A 25,176-nucleotide genomic window follows, 5' to 3' on the forward strand; every position below is an offset into this window, starting at 1 on the left:
TTTTACTAACTGAAAAAATATCCAGAGGAATATTTCTGGACATTCTATTGACTTCTAAGCAGAATGATTTTCATGTAAGATGCTATTTTAGCATTTTAAAATATTACATGTCATTTGTTATTTTTAAAAAATAAGATGAAAAGTTTATTCATATTCCCACACAGAGATGGAAATAGCTGTATGTTTTGTGCACAACAGGTGTCTGATAACTGTTTTGGGGACTATCAATGGTGACTCTTAATGACTTAATAATGAAGTAATTATTCAAACGTCATGTTAAAACCCTTTTTTAAAAATTACATAGTGCCAGTTTTCAGCAGGCATGTACTGTTACATCCACTTTGGTAAAATAAATAAATTAATAGATTCTTTAACTTGAATAAAGTGTACTGATTTAGAAACTTTTATAATACTACTATAACAAGCAATGAAAATAATTAAAATATGCAATCCCATGAAACAATAAAAGCTTATCAGAAATGTTCAAGTGAAAGATGACAATGAAATGAAATGAATGATTAGTTTGCAAAGTAGTGGCATCTGCTCTGTGAATAATCCAGGGAATGCTTTCCAATTTCCATGCCCCAACTCTTTTATTCAAAGGAGAGAATTTGTCAAAGGAGACATATGGGACCAAACAAAATGTAGAGGACTGTGAAATTGGAATTTTAAAATGCATCTCTTATTTATACTCTGCTTACTTAAAAAAATGATTTGAAGCATATCAAATGGATATATCCTCAAAACTCTTTCGTGATGAATTTTACTATAAAAAGTCTTGTTTTTCCTTTTGTTTCCTTGTTCTTCCAGATACACTTAACATCCAAAACATGCCAGAACTCTGTATTTATTTGCTCTAGAAAAAATATCAACCAAATATTCATGAATATAATTTTCTGTTAATTGTCTAGAAGTTGCCTTTTCCATCACTGATGAAATAGTTTGAATTTGATTATTGAAAAAGCCCTGGTTTGTAAAATATATATAAATTAATTGCCTTAAATATATATGTATATTAATGTAGTTTATCTTTTCCCATGTGAATGGCATATTTTTTAAATATTAGTGATAATTTGGGGGTTTTGAAACACTCCAATAGAGATAGTCTCTACCAAGGAATCAGTATGAACATACCTTGTCCAAATTCAAGTAAACACTAACACCTGTAACTAGTTATTTGAAAATAACTATTTTTGAATTGGATATTTGCAACTAACTAAATCTCCATTTAAAACAATTTATTTGCAACTTTGTAAAAATTTAAAGTAAAATAATATTTTTATAGTCAAAAATTTTCTATCTCATTTACAAACAAGGAAATCAAGGCACAAACAGACTGAGGTTTAATGCATGCTGTGTAAATTTTTTGGGGTAGAATAGTGATGAAAATAGGGTTTGTATCACTTGCCAGATAATATTTCTTCAACCACTGCAAACATTTAGTAATGAAAATCCATGTATTCTCCTATACTGATTTAAGGATAATTTCTGAAAATATTTATTTAATAAACAATACTTGAAACCGATGATTAATGCTGTTGCCAGAAATAAAAGCTAGATTAATGACTATTAACTTTGTGGAAAAAAAAAAATCAGCACCATCAAATTCACTTATCATCAAAAAGAGAACATGGAAAAATTAAGTTCAAGTTAAACTTTTATCCCAAATATTTGCTTTAGAACAATTATTTGAATTACATTTTTCTATGAATGTTCTTGTTCTATCTTATGAGGAACAAAAGAGAAAATAATCCTAAATCATAAAAAATTACCTTCTTGCTATTAATTTGCCTCACAGAGAATAATAGATTGCATTTGTTTCAGCATTAACATACTAAATATACTTTTTGGAGAAGAGGAAAACTGATTATTTTATTATTCAAGTGTTGAATTTTGGCATTTTTTTCAGATGAATTCAAGTTCTTTATGAAAAGGCTACCCATGAATTATTTCCTCAACACATCTACCATAATGCATTTGTGGACAATGGATTCTAATTTTCAGCGCCGCTATGAACAACTGGAGAACAGCATGAAGCAACTTTTCCTAAAGGCACAGAAAATTGTACACAAGCTCTTTAGCCTTAGCAAGAGGTGTCATAAACAACCCCTCATCAGCCTGCCAAGACAAAGGTAAGACAAGTGCAGTAATGTAGACAACTGAGGACAGCTCACTGAGTTTCTGAATGTATGTGTGGTAATATACATAATACAGTGTTATTCGTATATTTAGAGATGATTTGAAAACATATCGTCTTGTCTCAAAATGATTAATTGCTGTTATTTTCCAAAGTAATGCTATAATGGGAACACATAGACTAACATTTTATTTAATTTTTTTATCATTAGAATCAAGATATTATTCTAACTTGTTGTATAGGGTAATCATCTGATAATTGTGTGACAGGGAACATGATAACACAAAAACCTAGTTACATTGTAAGCATAGGGAAGTAAGCAGGAATAAAAAGTGATATTTCTCAAGATGTAACTTTTAAATAAAAGCATCTAAATTTTATTTATTTGACATGTTCTTAAAACCATAAATCTCATTCTACATGAATGTATGAAAATTGCTGTGGAAGTTTCAAACAATTTATGTGAATGATGACAGACTCTTCGAATATTTGTGTCTGAACCGACTCAGGGAAGCCTGGGTTTTAGATTTGGTAGTTTAACATATATTGATCAGTCAGGGCAGTAAAAAAAGTTGCATTTACTTAGTATGAGCAGGTTGAAAATGAATAAAAGGAAAAGCTAAGGAAAATTTTAGGAAAAAAATTCATTAAAAAAATGTATTTGTATCAGTATCACCAATATAAAATACTTGAACTTTGACTCAATGATTAAATTATTAAGAAATCTATATTACAAATTTCTTTCACTGAAAAAAAATTTTAGATATTTTAAAATTCAGTTTCAAAATAAATCATTGGCATTCTTTACAATCATTGGGCTTTAGCATATTCAACATGTATGCAATTTAAGTTGAGAACATTTTCATTGGACCCATTTTCCACCCCGTACTTCCATGCCCATACTCCCCATATTCCCATGCCCATCCCTCGGCTATTTGTCACTCCAGATTTGTCTAATCTACTAATTGTCTCCATAGATTTGATTATTCTGGACATTTTGTACAGTATGTGGGCTTTTGTGACTGACTTCTTTCATGTAGCACAGTGCTTTCTGGTTTACCCATTTGTGGCATGTATCAGTAGTATATCACATTTTATTCTACCTATCAATTAATCATTTGATGGACTTGGGGTTGTTGCCACTTTTTGTCAAATGTAAATGTTGCTGCTGTGAACATTCATGTGTGCTTTATTTTTTTTTAATTTTTATTTTTACTTTATTTTACTTTGCAATACTGTATTGGTTTCGACATACATTGAAATGAATCCACCACAGGTGTACATGTGTTCCCAAACATGAACCCCCCTCCCACCTCCCTCCCCACAACATCCCTCTGGGTCATCCCCATGCACCAGCCCCAAGCATGCTGTATCCTGCTTCAGACATAGACTGGTGATTCGATTCTTAAATGATAGTATACATGTTTCATGCCATTCTCCCAAATCATCCCACCCTCTCCCTCTCCCTCTGAGTCCCAAAGTCCGCTATACACATCTGTGTCTTTTTTGCTGTCTTGCATACAGGGTCATCATTGCCATCTTTCTAAATTCCATATATATGTGTTAGTATACTGTATTGATGTTTTTCTTTCTGGCTTACTTCACTCTGTATAATTGGCTCCAGTTTCATCCATCTCAACAGAACTGATTCAAATGTATTCTTTTTAACGGCTGAGTAATACTCCATTGTGTATATGTACCACAGCTTTCTTATCCATTCATCTGCTGATGGACATCTAGGTTGTTTCCATGTCCTGGCTATTATAAACAGTGCTGCGATGAACATTGGGGTACATGTGTCTCTTTCAATTCTGGTTTCCTCGGTGTGTATGCCCAGCAGTGGGATTGCTGGGTCATATGGCAGTTCTATTTGCAATTTTTAAAGGAATCTCCACACTGTTTTCCATAGTGGTTGCACTAGTTTGCATTCCCACCAACAGTGTAGGAGGGTTCCCTTTCTCCACACCCTCTCCAGCATTTATTGCTTGCAGATTTTTGGATTGCAGACATTCTGACTGGTGTAGAGTGGTACCTCATTGTGGTTTTGATTTGCATTTCTCTAATAATGAGTGATGTTGAGCATCTTTTCATGTGTTTGTTAGCCATCCGTATGTCTTCTTTGGAGAAATGTCTATTTAGTTCTTTGGCCCATTTTCTGATTGGGTCGTTTATTTTTCTGGAATTGAGCTGCATAAGTTGCTTATATATTTTTGAGATTAGTTGTTTGTCAGTTGTTTCAGTTGCTATTATTTTCTCTCAATCGGAAGGCTGTCTTTTCACCTTGCTTATATTTTCCTTTGTTGTGCAGAAGCTTTTAATTTTAATTAGATCCCATTTGTTTATTTTTGCTTTTATTTCCAAAATTCTGGGAGGTGGATCATAGAGGATCCTGCTGTGATTTATGTCTGAGAGTGTTTTGCCTATGTTCTCCTCTAGGAGTTTTATAGTTTCTGGTCTTACATTTAGATCTTTAATCCATTTTGAGTTTATTTTTGTGTGCGGAGTTAGAAAGTGATCTAATTTCATTCTTTTGCAAGTGGTTGACCAGTTTTCCCAGCACCACTTGTTAAAGAGATTGTCTTTACTCCATTGTATATTCTTGCCTCCTTTGTCAAAGATAAGGTGTCCATATGTGTGTGGATTTATCTCTGGGCTTTCTATTTTGTTCCATTGATCTATATTTCTGTCTTTGTGCCAGTACCATACTGTCTTGATGACTGTTGCTTTGTAGTAGAGCGTGAAGTCAGGCAAGTTGATTTCTCCAGTTCCATTCTTCTTTCTCAAGATGGCTTTAGCAATTCAAGTTTTTTTGTATTTCCATACAAATCTTGAAATGATTTGTTCTAGTTCTGTGAAAAATATCACTGGTAGTTTGACAGGGATTGCATTGAATTTGTAAGTTGCTTTGGGTAGTATACCCATTTTCACTATATTGATTCTTCCAATCCAGGAACATGGTATATTTCTCCATCTATTAGTGTCCTCTTTGATTTCTAAAAATATGGAATGCTTCATGAATTTGCGTGTCATCCTTGCGCAGGGGCCATGCTAACTTTCTCTGTATCGTTCCAATTTTAGTATATGGGCTGCCGAAGCGAGCACTGCTTTATTTTTTTTAATCTGGACATATGTTTCAGTTTTCTTGGATATGTTGTTGTTGTTCAGTCACTAAGTTGTGTCCAATTCTTTGCAACCCCATGGACTGTACCATGCCACTTGTCTGTCTTCTCCTATCTCCCAGAGTTTGCTCAAATTTATGTCCATTGAGTCAGTGATGCTATCTAACCATCTCATCCTCTGCCACCCCCTTCTCCTTTAGCCTTCAATCTTTCCCAGCATCTTTCCAAGGGTCTTTTCCAGTGAGTCAGCTTTTTGTACCAGGTTGCCAAAATTTGGAGCTTCAGCTTCAGTATCAGTCCTTCCAAATGGTTGGTTAGGGTTGCTTTCCTTTAGCATTGACATAATGGGCTAATCAGAAGATAATCCTATATTTGACATTTTGAGGATCTGGCAAACTGTTTTCCAAAATGGCTCTACTGTTTTATATTTCCACCTACTATAAGTGACAGCTCCAATTATTCCACATCATTACCAACACTTTTTATTATCTGCCATTTGATTGTAGTCATTCTAGCAGTTGTGAAGTGGTATCCTTTTGTGGTTTTAATTTACATTTCCCCATCATGACTAATGATGCTAAACATCTTTGCATGTGTTTATAGTCCATTTTCTACCTTCTATGGGGAAATATCTATTTGAATTTTCTTCCCTCTTAGTCTTTTTTTTTTAACTTGCATTATTGACTTGTATGAGTAATTTATATATTTGTATGCCATGTTCCTTTAGAAACTGTTTGATATAAAAATATCTCCTTCTAGTATCTGGGATGTCTTTTCATTTTTTTGTCCATCTCTTTTCCTGATCTATCTGTCTGTCTGTCTGGTCAGTTTGTCAATTTTCTTTCTTTTCAAACACTAACTTTTAGTTTCCTTTATATTCTCTATTATTTTTCTGTTTTTATTTGATTTTCCACTGTGATTGCTATTATTTCTTTTTTTCTATTTGCTTTATGTGAATGCCCTAATTTTCTTTTTCTAGCTTCATAGAGAGAAAACGTGGGTTATTGACTTCATAGCTTTCACTTTTTTAATATAAGCATTCACTGCTGTAAATTGCTCTCTAAGCACTATGATTAAGATTTGTTCTTTTATAGTTCCTGTAAGTTTTCTTATTTATTTCATGCATAAGATATTTTTTAATATATCTGTCTGCAAACTTCAAGTAAATATTCCCTAACAGAGAATTACAGCTTGAAAAAGACACTTATTTAACTGCAATGAACCTTATGCTCCCTGTGTGAGCTAGAGTTTGTAAACCACTGAAATAGATAATCTTATCCTCAAACATAAGAGGAAATATGAGAGAATGAGATGGAAGCAATTGATGAGTTTGCTTATAAACTTGTTGACTTTAAGTGTTTTTTTAATCAAGCACAACTGGAGATTATATATATATACATACATATATATATATGAAGCTCAGGGGAGATTAGAGACTTAAGATGGCAAACATCAGTGCACATGAAATCATAAGATCTGAATGTAATATCATAGGAAATATGTTTAAGGGATAAGTGGAAAATGAACCTGAAAAGGAAACAAATAATGGAGTAAAGTGTGTCAAAAGAGACACATTAATTTCTAGTAAAAATAAATAAAAATTAAACATTCATAAGTGTCATTACAGCACACTATTTCTAAGAAAAATATGCAAGAATTCAAGTTAGGTGTGTGGATAATAAATAAATAGGCAGTATAATAGAAAGATCCATTATTTGAAACAAATACAAAACGCGATAGAACTAAATATTTGTTGTCCAAAACTTCTAAACTAAATAAATCAAAGATATTTCAGACTTTTTCTTGACTTGCATTTTTTCAATTTAGCTTAATTTCTATGTTTTCTATTGTCATCCCACACGATTTAAAAAAATATAGACTACTTGCTAGATTTTTACTGAATTTGTATTTTTTTTCTTCATCATCATATTTCTTATACCAGGAATGTGAGATTTTTCTTTTCTTTTATTTTTCCCATCTTAATAGATTTTCATGTACTAAAATTACATTAGGGAAACTATGTATATATATATATATATATATATATATATATATATGTACTAGAGTTTGTTAGCAGAATTCAGTGGAAAAGAGATTGGAAATTTGTGGGGTGTATTTTCAGAAATTTTTGAAAAAGAAGTGAATAAGTAATATCAAAGATTCACTTCTAGCAGGTATTTTTGTTTTTAGCCCTCCTTTATGGAAATTTTTTTCAGTTTTCCTCTTGAACTTGTCCAACTCTCAGAACTCGCTTCCAATATCTGATATTCTAAAATCTGGGAAAATAAGCATAAACAAAGAAAAATGAGACCTGCAAAATATATCTCACTAACATTATTTCTTTTTTTTGGCATTTTATTATTTTTTTAATTTATTTATTTTAATTGGAAGTTAATTACTTTACAATATTGTATTGGTTTTGCCATACATCATTTCTTAATTCTTCCTAAATAATGGTGGGGCAGTTGATTCTTTTTTTTTTTCTCCATAATATAGCATGTAATTATTTTTTTCTGGTAAAGTGTGGCCCTCTTTCTAGGTGGCAGCTCTGCATTGTTACTACTATCCCTCTCATGAATTCCCATGACATCAAAATGCCTTTTCTCACTGAAGTGAATTCTAAAGCCTGTGATCATGTGGTTTCTTTGAGGTAGTCAACTTTTGTTGCTATTCAAAAATTTTTGAGCTAAGTAAAAATGCTATATTCATTTCATTAAAGAACAATAGTTGCAGCAATTATTGAAAAGTATTCATGTAATATTCCTAGAAAGCACCTCAACTACCCTATTTTGTGCTGTCATGTCTTATTCACAGAGTAGCCAAGGGTCCATGGAAATATTACATTTAAAAGTCTCTTGCTAAAGGCTTAACAACCATCTCTCTAGGGGTAGAAAACCTAATTTATTCACATTTACTGAGTTTTGTGGTAGAAATATTTCCACCATGGTCAATTTCAAGCTATCAATGTACTGCCATGGCTCATGGAGTTGATGTGCATTTGGCTATCCTGAGCCAGTGCATGCAAACTTGCAACTAACCTCAAAAATTTTATTGAAACATTTTTGTAAAGTTATCTCTTCTTCATTAACATTGGAAAGTGATATAGGATGAAATCACTAACATCACAGAAAAGGATGAATTGAGGTCTGTGTCATTCTTTGTCTGAGAGCTGTGTCATGTACCTCCTACATATTCTCTATGACAGCAGTTAATAGGTCAAATCTATCCCTCACCAAGTTTTGTATCAGCCTGTTGAAAAAAAATCAAATGGAGAATAGTATTTTTGATGGATGAGGATGGTATGAATTTATATTAAAATATGCACCAATAAAAAAGCCATGCCCATATGTTTATATATTGTCTGTGCCCACTTTCATACCCTATTGGCAGTTATTGACCACTGCATGCTCCTAAAACCCTACAGTAGTTGCTACCTGGCTCCTACAGTAAAATTTCACCAACATGGGCTCTAATATAATATTAATATGTATTTTTTGTCTTTAAAAATGCTATCAAGTGTTTTAAAAGTATTTAAATTGTATATCATTGAAAAGTTTATAAATATAGTTCATGTTATGTTAAGGAAATAAAGTTACTACTTTAGTATCCCTTATATGGAAAACATATAAAATAAGACTGAATCTTGAATCCAGGTATTTGTGAGTTAATACTGAATATTTTACTAATAATAACTTATATACAATCATATTAATATATGTACATATGCTATATATTATATATTATGTCCATGAATTAAATGCAAATATATACATTATATATATACCTTAATATATAATATATACTTATATACATATGCATTTTAACTAACGTAACTTCCATAGCAATAATCTAAAATCTTACATATCAAACTGATCTTAACTGAAGTGCCATTTCAAACTGATCTCCAAATGCAGATTTGTATAATTTTGTGGAGTCAGCCAGCTTTCCCATTTTTCTCTTCCTTCTTATGATCTCCGATTCTAGTCCAATTCAAAATGACATGATTATGAACTAAGAGGAAGAACAAACAACATGAACACTTGAGGAAAATGAAGCTGAATAACTGAACAGTGTCTGTGGGTAGGGGAGGATAAGTGGAATCTGGTAATGCTGAAATGAACTGTGGAAATTTTAACGTATTTAGGAAGAATTACCCTGCCCAGTGGAATGCTGAAAAGATGAGATACAGGCAGAATTTCATGAAATCTGAATGCTTAGTTTCGGCTGGAGTTTCTAGAGACAGCTCTCACAGTCCCAGACAATAAGTGCTCAATACATATTTGATGAGTGCTCTGTGATATTTTTGTTAATACTTTAGTTCAACCTCTGAATGCACACAGCAATGAATTATTACTGTATGTAAAATGTTTCCCACTCTACATAAATTGGATCGCCTGTTACAATATGTATATCATGTTCTGTTTTGTTTCTCCATTAAGCAGGTAAATGCTTTCCCCCATTCTCTCAAGTGGAGCTGAGACAGTGTCTTTGTCTGTTCAGGCTGCTATAAACAAAAAACACCACAAACTAGATGACTCACAAATAACAGTTTGTAGTTTTGGAGGCTGAAGTCCAGGATCTAGGGGCCATCATGGTGGGGTTCTAGTGGAGGGCACTCATCTCATTCACATGGGCTCCATCCTCATGACCTAAGCACCTCTCAAAGGCTCTGTTTCCCAATAGCATCATCTTCAGGGGTTAGGATTCCAACACGTAAATTTAGGCAAGACATACCATTTATACTGTATCAGACTGGTTTTGTCTCTATCAGTTAACACTATGAGATGTGAGGGTGAGCAGACTAGCCAGCCGTTTCTTTTGTGTAAGGATACTGTCCATGGTGTATGACAATGAAGCTAGCATGTGAACCAAATAGGAGATAGAGAATTCAGGTGTCCTTTAAACTCCTGCGTTCATTTGACTCTCTAGTGTACTTCTCTTTCTGAAGTTTTGTTATTCAACATTTCCTTCTCAAAATCAAAACATGACCCTTTGTGTCCCTCATGCATCAGCAAGCAGTTACCACTCTATAATTCATGCAAGGAAAATAGATATTTAACACTTTCATGGGGAAAAATCTTTGTGAATACTATTTATCAACATCTGGTATGCAGTAATGATGTATAAAAATCCTTTTCAATCTTATTTTCCCCTGAGTTCTTTTCATCCTTTTTTAGCCTATTTTCTTTTTTCCACCTCCTTTGCTGAATATCCAGACATTTTCTCTCTTTGTTGACCCCTATTCTCTTCGATATGCCCCCTCTTTACTGAAATCTTTCTATACACTTTTTTTTTAAATTTGGTTTAGTACTCTTGGAATCCCATTACAATTTCTCATTGATATTTTCCTGCAAAATAGTGCTACTCCAGTACTCTTGCCTGGAAAATCCCATGGACGGAGGAGCCTGGTAGGCTGCAGTCCATGGGGTTGCTCAATCAGACACGACTGAGAGACTCCACTTTGACTTTTCACTTTCATGCATTGGAGAAGGAAATGACAACCCACTCCAGTATTCTTTCATAGAGAATCCCAGGGATGGAGGAGCCTGGTGGGCTGCCGTCTAGGGGGCACACAGAGTCGGACACGACTGAAACGACTTAGCAGCAGCAGCAGCAGTGCCTCTTCACCTTAGATAAACTTACTGTTTTAATGCATTTTTATTTTATTTTTATAATAATGCATTTTATTTTTAATGCATTTTAATGCATATATGAGATACTGCCTCTGACTGTGCTTCCAATAATTTTGTCTTATAACATTTGTTCATCAGAGTTGGTTTCTTTTACTTCTTAAATCTAATAGATATAAATAGATGTCAATCTAGAATATATAGAAATCAAATAAAATCTGGATCCATTTTCAATATATCCTGGAAACAGTAAAAATGAAGTATGAACATGTGATTTGCCTGTGGTAATAAATATCATCAACATGGCATAAAACTCTCTTGAGATAAAGGAGGTTCCTCAACGTCTAGTGCAGTAAATATGTACATTTTTTCTTTGCTTTGATAATTAATTTTATCAAAGTCTTTGTATTACTAGAGCATATAAATAAGCATCCAAGGCATGATTATTACACAACGTTGAAAAAGGCAATTGCTGGGGTCCAGCCCCAGTGGATCCAGGGAATTCGAAGTGGGGACAAAGTTGGTGTCTTAGAAAAGAATTATTTAATTAGAAATATAAGATTAGGAAAGAATAGTGTAGTAGGAAAATTATTGTAGAAAAGAGGCTGAATAACTTGGTTTACGCGGAGAGCTAATAAAACCTCAAGACAAGAGGTTTGCACCATCTACGTTAGGCCACCAGCACCCGCTTGAATAGCGGAGGGTGCCCCACCTTGGGCTCCCTCTCTTGTGGATCTTAGAAGCCAGGGCAATAAGTATACATGGTGAGCCTCCACGCCCCAGATGGGAATTCATCCTGAAAAGGAGACGGAGGGAGAGGGAGAAAGAGAGAGAGAGAGAGAGAGAGAGAGAGAGAGAGAGAGAGAGAGAGAGATTTGACACAGGGGAGGCCAGGTTTCCAAGAAACCAGTTTGAGAAGCTGGTCTGAGAAACTGGTCCATCCTTTATTGTTCAGGAAAGCTTTTTATACTTTTGGTTGTACATAGAGATCAATGAATAATACAAAGTTATGCAGTGTCAGCAGCCTTGATCCTTATCAAGACCAGGCTTTCTTTCTGCAAATCTTTCCATATACAAAGGATCTTAGGTGATTTACATTATCTTCAGGCTAGAAGGCCAATTAACATTTTACAGCCCTTTTCTGATAAGGGTAATAGTACCCTTTGTTCTTCCCAAAGTCTGGTGCCACTCTTAGAAAGCACTAAATAAAGTTACATTCTTACATAGCAAGGACACAACAATTTATAACAAAAAAAAGAGGAGTACAGTGATTTATAACAAAGAGAAAATTCATTAACTCAAAAGTCTAGTATTGCTAACATCAAAACTACTATATTCCTATTTCTGCATCCTATTTACATTGATTAATATCCTCCCAGCTGCCTAAAAGATAGAGGATATGGAGGCCTGGTGGTAAACATTAACTCCACAGTCAAACTAATTCTTAGCTCTAAAAGGCTCTATATCTTTAAGATGTTTTAAGCTTCGTGCCTCTCATGGTTGGGGGCTGTAAACAATCACAAGTTGTAAAAGTCCAGGGGAATCTGTCAGGCAAGTTAGAGAGTCATCAGAGGGATTTGAGCTGAAACATTCCTATCATATGCAGGAGACCAGTTGGAGCTCTAAGTTAACTTTTTCCAGAGAAAGGTGGTCAGGGATAGCCCCCTGTAATGTCAGAAGAGTATAGTATAGCAGACAGTAAACAGACAGATTTTGGTTTCAGGGTAGATGCTCAGGCAGAGGACCCCTTGAGACCTGACTTGCCTTGCCCATCAGTTCTCCTGTGCTGGCTCCTGGCAGGCAATTTGGGAGACTATTGCCCTGGGAAAGAGGACAAGGAAAAAACACAAGTTATCGCCAAGTCTTCAGTTCATTTCAGTTGCTCAGTCATGTCTGACTCTGCGACCCCATAGAGTGCAACATGCCAGGCTTCCCTGTCCATCACCAACTCCCAGAGCTTGCTCAAATTCCTGTCCATCAAGCCACTGATGCCATCCAACCATCTCCTCTTCTATTGTCCCCTTCTCCTCCTGCCTTCAGTGGCTTTTCCAATGATTCAGTTATTCGCATCAGGTGGCCAGAGTATTGGAGCTTCAGCTTCAGCTTCAGACCTTCCAATGAATATTCAGGACTGATTTCCTTTAGGATTGACTGGTTGGATCTCCTTGCTGTCCAAGGGACTCTCAAGTGTCTTCGCCAAAACTATAGTTCAAAAGCATTCATTCTTCCGCACACCACTTTCTTTATAGTCCAACTCTCACATCCATACATGACTACTGGGAAAATCAAAGCTTTGACTAGACTGACCTTTGTCAGTAAAGTAATGTCTCTGCTTTTTAACATGCTGTTTAGGTTGGTTATAGCTTTTCTTCCAAGGAGCAAGTGTCTTTTAATTTCATGGCTACAGTCACCATCTGCAGTGATTTTGGAGTCCCAAAAAATAGTCAGTCACTGTTGCCACTGTTTTCCCATCTTTTTGCTATGAAGTCATGGGACTGTATTTCATGATCTTAGTTTTTTAAATGTTGAGTTTTAAGCCAGCTTTTTTCATTCTCCTCTTTCACTTTCATCAAGAGGCTATTTAGTTCTTCTTTGCTTTCTGCCGTACAGCTGGTGTCATCTGTGTATTTGAGGTTATCGATATTTCTCCTGCAATACTGATTCCAGTTTGTGCTTCATCCAGCTTCACCCAGTACATTTTGCATGATGTACTCTGTATATAAGCTAAATAAGCAAGGTGACAATATACAGCCTTGACATACTCTTAATGGTACTTGGCAAGTCTCAATGGTACATTATAGCAACTAATAAAGAACCACAAATACATAATATTAAAAGCAATGATGTAAAGTAAATTTGGCTGTTAAATATTGGAAAAAGTCACATTTTTTTTGCTCATGAAGAAAATGAAAATCTGTGAAGAATAGTAATTTCCTAATTTATAAACAATAGAAATACAGAAATGAAAAGAATTTTAAGTCATCATCAGGATATGTTAAATTAGTTTCTCAGTATTCAAAAAAATGATCAGGGTTTATAGTTTATATCTTCTTTTAATAAATATATAATCAGCAATCAAGTGATGATTTTTGTTTCTTTAAAAACAGATATAAATTTGGACATATCCTATGTGGTATTACATTATTTATTCTTAGAAAAAATAGATTAAACCTGCTTTAAATAAGCTACTGGCAACTTGGGCAAGAATTATAGAGGCAGAGATATTATTCCCTTACCAAAACCCCAAAAATTTAGGATGGGGGTATATTTCAACTGGCCCATTTTAATGGCCTTAAGCATCATTCTATGAGTCACTCTGCACAGTAAGTTTAGTTGTTTTCTGTTATTTTAGTGATAAATCTTCTTGCCTAAATTCTCTGATGACCTTGACTGGAAGTTACCACCTGTTTGGTCTCAAGACTCTTTCAAATGCATAACAATTATTGAGAAATCTGAGAAGCTTTTGTGTTATGGAAGCTATAAATCTGCATATATATGTATATAAAAATGGAAATCTATACTTACCATAGTAAAATTAAAACAGAGATTTAAAAATATGCATTTATTCATACAATTTAAAGAACATTAAGTAAGCTTATTACATATTATTAATAACATATATAACGTTTAAACTTTAATGATTTTTGTGCATTTCCTTAATATTTGGCTTAAGAGAAGATAATTGAATCCCCACTGCTGTTTCTGCATGCAATCTGTTGCAAACTGTAGTTTTATAGCTTCGCACAGATTTATTGGAGAAATGAGAATTGCAGTGCCTTTTTGAATAATTGTGGATATTAGTCCTAACTACTACACCAAAATTCAACATGTGGTAGGAGAACAGGCAGCTCATGTTCAAAAGACCTGAACTCCCCAGTGGCTTTCAAGGAAGGAATTTTAAACACAGTGTGAGGGAGGAGGCTTCAGGGTGCGTGATCAGCTTGTGGACAGTTCTCTAATTGGTTGGCATCAAGTTGAAACTTCACATGTCACCAGCCTTCTGGTTTCAACCACTCTAAGATCTTTTTTTCAGTCAGCAGTTTTCATCTGGTGAGGGGTCTGCTTCCTATAAAAAATCAACTTAGGAATGTATGTCAAGCCTTTATCTATATTTTTCAGGGAACTAAGAGTACAGTGATACTGCTATAGGAAGGACTTATAGCTTAAATGTTTCCCAGTTTCCCAGCCCATCAGGTATTGTTTGTTTCTACATCTTCATATTCCTAATTATTAACTCTTGAACCAGCCTTCACTGACTCAAGGGAGACCTGGGAGAGTAAGGTAAAAATCTTTTACTTCAAAGGACAAGGGCTTGTATATGATTTCATGAGGACCTAATAGACCTAGAAGACAAATTGTGGGGTTGTCATAGAGGTGCAAATTTGCAAGCTGAAATTGAAATTTCTGGGAGAAATATCAACAACTGCAGATATGTAGATGGTACCACTCCAAGGGCAGAAAGTGAGCCTCTTGATAAGGGAGAAAAAGGAGAGAGAGTGAAAAAGCTGGCTTAAAACCCAAAAATCAAAAAAACAAAGATAATGGCATCCAGTCTCATCACTCCATGGCAAATAGATGGGGAAAAAGTGGAAACCATGACAGATTTTATTTTCTTGGGCTCCAAAATCACTGTGGAAGTAGCTTCAGCCATCAAATAGAAAGATGATTCCTCCTTAGAAAGCAAGCTTTCTCCATAGGAAGAAAAGTTATGGCAAACCTAGACCACATATTAAAAAGCAGAGACATCACTTTGCCATCAAAGGTCCATATAAGTCCAGGCTATGGGTTTTCCAGTAGGCATGTGTGGATATGAGAATTGGAACATAAAGAAGGCTGAGCATGAAAGAATTGATGCTTTTGAATTGTGGTGCTGGAGAAGACTCTGAAGAGTCCCCTTGGACTGAAAGGAGATCAAACCAGTCTATCCTTAAGGAAATTAACCCTGAATATTCATTGGAAGGACTGTTGCTGAAGCCGAAGCTCCAGTATTTTGGCCACCTGCTGCGAAGAGCAGACTCATTGGAAAAGACCCTGATGCTGGGAAAGATTAAGGGCAGGAGAGAAAGGGGTGGTAGAGGATGAGATATTTGGATGGCATCACCAACTCAACGGACATTTGAACAAACTCCAGGAGATAGCAAAGACAGGGCAGCCTGGTGTGCTACAGTCCATGGGGGTCTCAAATAGTTGGACACGACTTAGACACTGAATAACAGAGAGGTTACATCCCTTCTTCCTTTATTTCTCTTTCTTTTCTAATGCAACCCTTTGTTTTGGCAAAGCACATGCTGTACCACCCCCTCAGCCTCCCTTGAACATTGGATGGATAACAAATGGATATAAGTGGAAGAAATGCATGAAGCTACTGAATTGGATCCTTAAAGAAAGAAGAATACATGTTTCATCTTCTCCCTAACTAAAATGAAGATGTAATGGTTAGAACTAAAAACTATGACATGAGAAAACATACTAATATTAGTGATATCTCATTTCTTTGAAGTTAGCTTTGCAGTCCTTGATTGTTTATGTTGTACTCATATTTGAGAGAAAATGAAACGGAAGTTTACTGAAGCCAGTCTTATTTGGCTTATGTTACTGCATCCAAACTTGTATCCCAGCTATTAAAAGGACCTTACTGTATGGCCTTCAGAATCCTTTAATATTGCAGAATTTGTGATTTAATTAAGAATGGCTTTTATATATTAATATAAGGGAATTTGCTGAGAGCAATTTCATATGAAACTGTATGGAAGTCAGATATTAATTTTCTTTGCATTTCTATATTAAAAAGTAATTCTTAAATTATTTTTTTGTGTGTTTCAACCACTCCATGATGACTCATAGGCATTTGCTAGGTAATAGCGAATCTGTAAATTTATAAAGAGTTCCATATTTTGACATCTTCAATGTGTTATTGAGAAATGTGAAAAATGGAGGAATTATAAAGTACCCAGTACATGAAAGATACTTAAATAAATATTTATTTGTAAATAAAAATATCATTTTTATGTGCATGTCAATACTAATATGGTAGTGAATTTTATGCAAAATGTGTTTCATAGTCAAAATTTGTCATAGGATAATGGTATAAATGTTGCAAGAAACACATTGTTTCTCGTATAGTGTAGCTCATACTTGACTGGATTCTGATTCAAGGAAGCCAGCAAGATGAATTTCCAAGGAGAGGATAAAAAAAAAAAAATGGTGTGCCCACCCTCCTGGGTACAGGCCATTTCAAAACAAATCTCAAAGTAGGCAAATTTATTTTTTCTCTCATGCTCTTTCCTTCACCTAACTTTTGGGGTAGCCTATGTTTTACTTTTCCCAGCTCTAAAATGTCCTTATCTTTATCTATAAAGTTTCTACTTTGACCTTCAGTTGCAGCACTGATTTCATGATCTTTCAGTTTATTAGATCTTGATAGATGTTAAATGAAAACAAATCTTTTATGGCAAATTCATACTTACTTACAAAACATCAATTATATGCTAGTCCTGTGTCCCTGTGCTTAATCACTCAGTTGTGTCCAATTCTTTGCAACCCTGTGGACTGTAGCCTGCCAAACGACTCTGTCCATGGAATTCTCCAGGCAAGAATACTGGAGTGGGTAGCCTTTCTCTTCTCCAGGGGATCTTCCTGACCCAGGGATTAAACCCACCTCTCCTGCATTGCTGGCAAATTCTTTACCATCTGAGGCACCAGGGAAGTCCTCATATGCTAGTCACAGAAGTATTTAATTTTAGACAGAGTGAAAAATAATATTAAAACAATAAAAATCTGTGGGATTATTGTGTTGTGTTTTCTCTTCTTGGTATTATTTTTTTCCTCATGGATAAAGGTCATATGGAACAGAGAGTTAGTCACCATGGAATTTTGCCTAGAAAATGCTGTCTACAACTCACAATCTATACAGAAAAGTGATCAAAATTTAAAACATAGAAGCTCTCTTTTTAGATAGTTGCTTCTTTTTTTTTAATTTTTTTTACTTTATTTATTTATTTATTTATTTTAAAATCTTTAATTCTTACATGCATTCCCAAACATGAACCCCCCTCCCACCTCCCTCCCCATAACATCTCTCTGGGTCATCCCCATGCACCAGCCCCAAGCATGCAGCATCCTGCGTCAGACATAGACTGGCGATTCAATTCTTACATGATAGTATACATGTTAGACTGTCATTCTCCCAAAACATCCCATACTAACAGAATCAAAAGGCTCTGCTCCTTTTGGAAATTCTGTGGGCTCATGTGTATATGTTTATTTGGATGTGTGTGCAAATAGTGGTCATAAGTTTATTATATGTTTTAAGTGAAAACCTTATAGTATTGTCTTATCCTTCTTTTAAATTGGCTTATTCTTTGAGTTAAGGAAAAGGAAGCTAAGAGCCAAGAGGAATAGTCATGAGTGTAACATATATTCCAAATGAGAGAGATTTGTTCCTTTGTTTTCATGTGGTTAACTGTCCTGATGTCATTTCAATACCTCCTACCCCATCTTGATGGCATTTAAACAGTCTTCCAAGAAAGATTGCATGTCACCCTCAAGTTACCTCCCCCCTGGAACTCAATGGGGTTGCTGGCTTAAATAGTCAGATTTGAGAATATCATCAACATAGACAGCTTCAGAGAACTATCTTAACACTTAAGTGAACTTTCTGGAAATAAACGTCCTATTCATTGCATCTTGGAGGCAAACTCCACAGTGTGCAAGATTAAGATGCTTCTCTCCAGCACGATTTGAAGTGAGAACTACTGTGTTTAAACAGTCGGAACCAGTTCTTTATTTGACATTGCCCACAGGCTCATGCCGCAGAGGGTACTTGGAAGTTCTGCTTTTGGAAGCCTTCATTTTTCTCCTCACTAAGCAGTTGATTCTCCTTCATTACATTCCACTAAAAAGTTGCATTTTGTGAGATATTAATGTTTATTTTCTAAAATAAATATATAACACATATTTTTTTAAAACAGCCATAGTCAAGAAAATTTGGAGTTTGAATTACTATAAACTTTGCTTGAAAGTCTACTTTCTATATATGGATGTCAAATGTTTTACAGTGTCCTACAATTAGAAAAAAGATAGATTTGTTTAAACAAGCATTTTACAGAGCAAATATTTTTGCATCCTAAAATGCCCGTTACTTTCTCAAAGTAAACACTTGGAAAACAACATAGCACAATTTTTAATTCAATATTGCAGCTTCTAGAATTGTTTTCAGTTAAAATGCAATCACTTCAATCACCATAAAATATTTGACAATTACCGTGAGCTGAAATGATTTTAGAAAATCTTTATTTTCTCAACTTCTTAGATGATTTCTGAGTGCTAAGTACCAATTCTTGACAAATAATTGCTTTAATTGCTTTCTCAGAAAGACTTGGAGACTACACTACTTCATCTCTATGAAGGAATTACTTGATATGGTACTTCAAGTTAAATGCTAATTTGTTTACCAAAATATATTTTTTCTCACATTTTTTTATACACTTGAACTCTATGATTTTTACCTCAATATTTTGCATGAGATGAAGGGTTGCATTAAATGCGCACCTTTCTGTGATGATTAATCAGTACATGAAATTATATCTCAGAGAAAATATGTTATGGAACACAGGAAATAAATTATTTGTTGACATCATATTAACTATCAGTTATTAATCATGTATTGACCATAAAGTGAGGATCTATGTAGATTTCAAGACACTAGTATTTCCCCAAATCTTATAGTTTTATTGACAATAAAATTCTTAGAAGAAATGCACAGTTAATTTTTACACATATTTAACTCAAGGTTGAAAATCAGCCACATTTCTACATGAATCATTTCTCACAATTTTACATACTTTATGTGAGAAATGGATGTATGTTTACTTGCCAAAATAAATAGGAATCTGAATATCATCCACTACTGGAATGTTGTGATAGTTTTCTTATCTCAAATAAGAAGCCCATCTTTTAAATCAGAATTATGATGTTATTCATGAAACTTTCATGCTGATTATTCCCCCTTTAAAATGTAGAGAGGTTAATATCTTAATGTGGGCATGATATGACCAACTTAGAATAGAATGCAATTTTCAAATGTGTTAGTCTGTAAAATAATAATAACACTATATGCATAAGAGAGGAATAACACTCAAAGTTTACTCATATTATATGAAAAGATTTTTATATGAATAATATTGGAGGCTTCAATGTGTGTAGATGAAATAGGTTGTGTCAAAACCATCACTTGTCATTGCATCAATAAAATAATACTTGGCTTCGAGTCTTTCCCATTAATTTGGTAACACATTGTAGAAGCAGTTTGGCACCCTTAAACTTGGTGTATTTTATCATCTTCATGCTGAGGACCCTTCCCCCAGAAAAACAGCCTTCATCACCTCCTTTCATCATTAAAGTGAAGTGAAGTCGCTCAGTTGTGTCCAACTCTTTGCAACCCCATGGACTGTAGCCTACCAGGCTCCTCAGTCCATGGACATTTCCAGGCAAGAGTACTGGAGTGGGTTGTCATTTCCTTCTCCAGGGGATCTTCCTGACCCAGGGATTGAACCTAGGTCTCCCACATTGCAGGAAAATGCTTTACTGTCTGAGCCACCAGGGAAACCGATCATTAATTTTTACCATACATTTCTCACGTGTTTGTGTATGTGTGTGTGTTTGTGTATATACACACAGGTATTCATGTATACATATATAGGAATAATTGAAATGGTATATGACAAATGTCTGTATAGTCAAAGCTATGGTTTTTCCAGTAGTCACGTATGAATGTGAGAGTTGCACCATAAACAAAGCTGAGCATCAAAGAATTAATGCTTTTGAAGTATCATGCTGGAAAAGACTCTTGAGAGTCCCTTGGACAGCACAGAGATTGAACCAGTCAATGCTAAAGGAAATTATCCCTGAATATTCACTGGAGGGACTGATGCTAAAGCCAAAGCTCCAATATTTTGGCCCTCTGATGTGAAGAGCCAAGTCACTGGAAAAGACGCTGATGCTGGTAAAGACTGGGGGCAGGAGGAGGAGGTGGTGACAGAGGATGGGATGGTTGGATGGCATCACTGACTCAGTGGGCATGAGTTTGGGCAAACTCTGGAGACAGTGAAGGACAGGGAAGCCTGACATGCTGCAGTTCATGGGGTCTCAAAGAGTTGAACGCAACTTAGCAGCTGAACAGCAGTGACCAAACCCCAGAGTTCCTTTCCTTCAGCATTAAAGTGATATACTATTTTTTAAAAACAAATGGCTTTATGAATCAAGAAAACTTAACATTACAAAGATATACACCAGCTTACACTGGAAAAGAAAACAAAAGACAAACAAATAAAAAACTTTAAAGCATTTCATTTAAGGCAGCTGCTACAAGTTATAAAGTGAGTGGATAAATTTCAAAAATCAATGTCAGTTAAAATCGAAATGCCCTCTCTCACAATCCAGATGTACTTCAGACAGCAACAAATAGAACAACACAAAAGGACGTAGATGTGACAAAGGACATGGGAGAAAATGAAGGTCAGCTTGTTGTGCTTGTGCTATTCAACCCAACAGGAAGACTTCATGTAGGTGTCTAAAAGGAAGCAGCAAAGATCAAGTCTGAGGTAGTATTTTTATTGAGCTGAAGTAAAATTAGTTCATACAAGCTATAAACAAATCTAAAAGCAAAAAAGTAAGAATATAAAGACAGCTTACCAATTTTAATGGGTTCAGTCGCTCAGTTGTCTCTGACTCTTTGTTGCAACCCCATGGACTGTAGCCTGCCAGTCTCATTTGTAGAATTTTCCAGGCAAGAATACTAGAGTGTGTTGACATTTCCTACTCCAAGGGATCCTCTCAACCCAGGGATCAAACCCAGGTTTCATACACCTCCTGCATTGGTAGATGGATTCTTTACCACCTTCCCACCTGGGAAGCCCTGCCAATTATATATATATATATATATATATATATATATATATATATATATATATATAAATATATCATGCCACACAAATAGCATGATTAAGGGTGGTTTAGTCACAAGTCGACTCTTGCAACCCAATTGACAGGCTTCTCTATCCATAGGATTTTCCAGGCAAGAATACTAGAGTGGGTTGCCATTTCCTTCTCCAGGATAAAAGGTGATGATTTACTAATCATCAAGCAGCTGACTTGTTAAAGAGAACTGTCATAATTAGCTAACATGCATTGAGCACAAATTCTGAGTCAAACTTTAAGTGCTTTACCTGGTTTTGCTATTTTAATACAGTATTACAAGTTAATGTTATTACCCTAAAATTAAGGAAGTTGAAATTTAGATTATCTAAATAATTTACCCACTGGTAGCTCAGATATTAAATAATACACTTGCAATACAGGAGATCTGGGCTTGATCCCTGGGTTGGGAAGATCCCCTGGAGAAGGGAATGACAACCCACTCTAGTATTCTCTCCTGGATAATCCCTTGGACAGAGGAGCTAGGGCCGATGGAGTTTCAGAGTCAGACACGAGTGAGCGACTAAACACACACAGCACTCAACTAGTATCAATGACTTTATTCAATCAGTGATTGTAGATTTAGGGTTCAAAGTCAGGCAGTTTGGCTCCAGAATATGGGTTCTTAATCCCTACAACCATCGTGCTTCCCAAATTTGCCATGTTTGCTAAAATAAGGCTCCCAGCTCCTGTTCATCCTTATTGCTAAGGAGTGTGAGAGGATACTGAGTCCATGCAAAGGCATTAAGTTATGAAATGGAATCCTCAGAAAATAAGAAAGTTTTTAGAGGATTAAAAATATGATCATTAAGTTTAATACTAAAAGAAAGGCAGAGGCAGTACACTGTTAGATGAAACTGAATAGGTTTATTAGAAGAAAATCTTAAGAAACTAACTCATAATAGCAAATAACTAATGAGCAGATGTAATTTATGGGGAGAAAAAGAAAGGAGCTGGAAGAACATGGAGGATGCATTTTATGTCCATAAGGAGAAAACTGATAGCTGTTTGAGAAGACACACAGAGAGAGAGAGAACTTTCCTTGTAAGACCTGAAGTTGAATTTAACAATGACAGAGCACCAAGCAAAATTTGTAAAGAAAGATGGTGCTGTGTAGGGATTTCTGAGTTAATGTCTGTCATTTTTAGCTAATCCATTTCAGTTCTTCGTAGTTCAGCAAGGAGTTTCAAGATTTGAAACATTTTAAGAGCCAACCTATCACATGCACTTCCCTAGTGGCTCAGACGGCAAAAGCATCTGCCTATAATGTGGGAGATCCCAGTCCGATCCCCGGATCAATAAAATTCCCTGGAGAAGGAAATGGCAACCCACTCCAGTACTCTTGCCTGGAAAATCCCGTGGACAGAGGAGCCTGGTAGGCTACAGTCCATGGGGTCACAATGAGTTGGACATGACTGAGCGACTTCGCTTTCACTTTCATCACAGGCATGGACGCAAAAGAAGAGACAAAGGTGTGTACTTGGTCATCTTCACCTCATATGCTGTCTCCAAGGATGACAACTGTGGTATCTGTCTATCACAGATCAAGGCATCTTCATCTCTGGATGAAGTACCTAAGGGCGGATAGAACTAGTGGCTTTTTTTGGATCATAGTTTTGGTAAAGAATCTGCCTGTAGTGCAGGAGACCTGGATTCAATCCCTGGGTTGGAACATCCCCTGGAGAAGGAAATGGCAACCCACTCCAGTATCCTTGCCTAGAAAATCTCATGGACAGAGGAGCCTGGTGGGCTGCAGTCCTTGGGGTCGCAAAGAGTCGGGCACGATTGAGTGACTAACACTAACACTTAGTTTCTTTAACTCCTATTATTTTCCTCCCAGAGAATAAGAGCACCTTGTCAGATCCCATATATTAATAGTTTATCCATATAAAGCCATAGACAGCAAGCCAATCTGTAACCACAAGAAGGGAGCCTACTCCTAGCTTGCCTTTTTTTCCAAGACCATGAGAGCAAAAGAGTTTTCATTTTTCTTCACTGAAAATGTAACCAAGAGACGGTAGGACGAAAAGAGAAAGTAGCAAAAACGTATACACACTATCTGATCTGTAGGTTCTCTGTGATGACCCAGAAAGGTAAGCTGGGAGAGGGGAGGGAGGCTGAAGACGGAGAGGAGATACAGATATAGATATAATTATGTATAATTATGACTGATTCACATGGTTGTTATATGGCAGAAACCAACCCAACACTGTAATGCAAATATCCTCCAATTAAAAAACTAAAAAAGAAAATGTAGTCAAGTGTGCATGAAAAAAATTTGATGTGCAGTGCCAGAATACTAAACTATGAAAAACCATTAGATCATGTTTTGTGAGGAATAAGAGTGACACAGGAATTTTAGACTTTGTTAGGTGATCTTCTAAATGAGAAGAAAACAGAAAGAAGTTGCATTATGCAGTAAACCATTGCTAGGAATTTTCCTCAACCTCAGATATTATAATCTCCAAGTATTTCTCCTGAAAACATTATTTATCAAATCAAGATACTGAAAGAAAAATTAATATAAGAATATTTATAAACTTTTTTTCTCTGAAGTTTAAAAATTTATCCTTGTTAGATTTAATCAAAAGCAAAGAATGCCAACATCCGCTGAATCATCAAAAAAGCAAGAGAGTTCCAGAACATCTATTTCTGCTTTATTGACTGTGCCAATGCCTTTGACTGTGTGGACCACAATAAACTGTGGAAAATTCTGAAAGAGATGGGAATACCAGACCACCTGACATACCGCTTGAGAAACCTGTATGTAGGTCAGGAAGCAACAGTTAGAACTGGGCATAGAACAACAGACTGGTTCCAAATAGGAAAAGGAGAACACCAAGGCTGTATATTGTCACCCTGCTTATTTAACTTCTATGCAGAGTACATCATGAGAAACGCTGGACTGGATGAAGCACAAGCTGGAATCAAGATTGCCGGGAGAAATATCAATAACCTCAGATATACAGATAACACCACTCTTATGGCAGAAAGTAAAAAGAACTAAAGAGCCTCCTGATGAAAGTGACAGAGGAGGGTGAAGAAGTTGGCTTAAAGCTCAACATTCAGAAAACTAAGATGATGGCATCCAGTCCCATCACTTCATGGGAAATAGATGGGGAAACAATGGAAACAGTGGCTGATTTTGTTTCTTGGGGCTCCAACATCACTGCAGATAGGTGATTGCAGCCATGAAATTAAAAGGCACTTACTCCTTGGAAGAAAAGTTATGACCAACTAGATAGCATATTCAAAAGCAGAGACATTGCTTTGCCAACAAAGATCCGTCTAGTCAAGGCTAGGTCCAGTGGTTATG

The 25,176-nt window shown here is 35.5% G+C and overlaps 1 protein-coding gene and 1 non-coding gene across 4 annotated transcripts in view; one reads left to right on the plus strand and one right to left on the minus strand.

The window, feature by feature from the left end:
* The window catches only part of BRINP3 (BMP/retinoic acid inducible neural specific 3), a 418,385-nt gene extending 415,073 nt beyond the window's left edge, over positions 1-3,312 (plus strand). For all 3 annotated transcript variants that reach the window (XM_042257081.2, XM_042257082.2, XM_042257080.2), the window contains exon 7: positions 1,910-3,312. In XM_042257081.2, the coding sequence (XP_042113015.1) occupies positions 1,910-2,136 (227 nt within the window). In that variant the 3' untranslated portion in view covers positions 2,137-3,312. The remainder of the gene's footprint in view (positions 1-1,909) is intronic.
* Positions 3,313-5,132: 1,820 nt separating this feature from the next.
* Positions 5,133-5,239, minus strand: LOC114117402 (U6 spliceosomal RNA). The gene has a single exon (XR_003591102.2). It is a non-coding gene; the product is annotated as a U6 spliceosomal RNA (small nuclear RNA).
* Positions 5,240-25,176: the final 19,937 nt, after the last annotated feature.

The sequence above is a fragment of the Ovis aries genome, chromosome 12 (genome assembly GCF_016772045.2).
Source record: "Ovis aries strain OAR_USU_Benz2616 breed Rambouillet chromosome 12, ARS-UI_Ramb_v3.0, whole genome shotgun sequence".
NCBI classification, from domain to species: domain Eukaryota; kingdom Metazoa; phylum Chordata; class Mammalia; order Artiodactyla; family Bovidae; genus Ovis; species Ovis aries.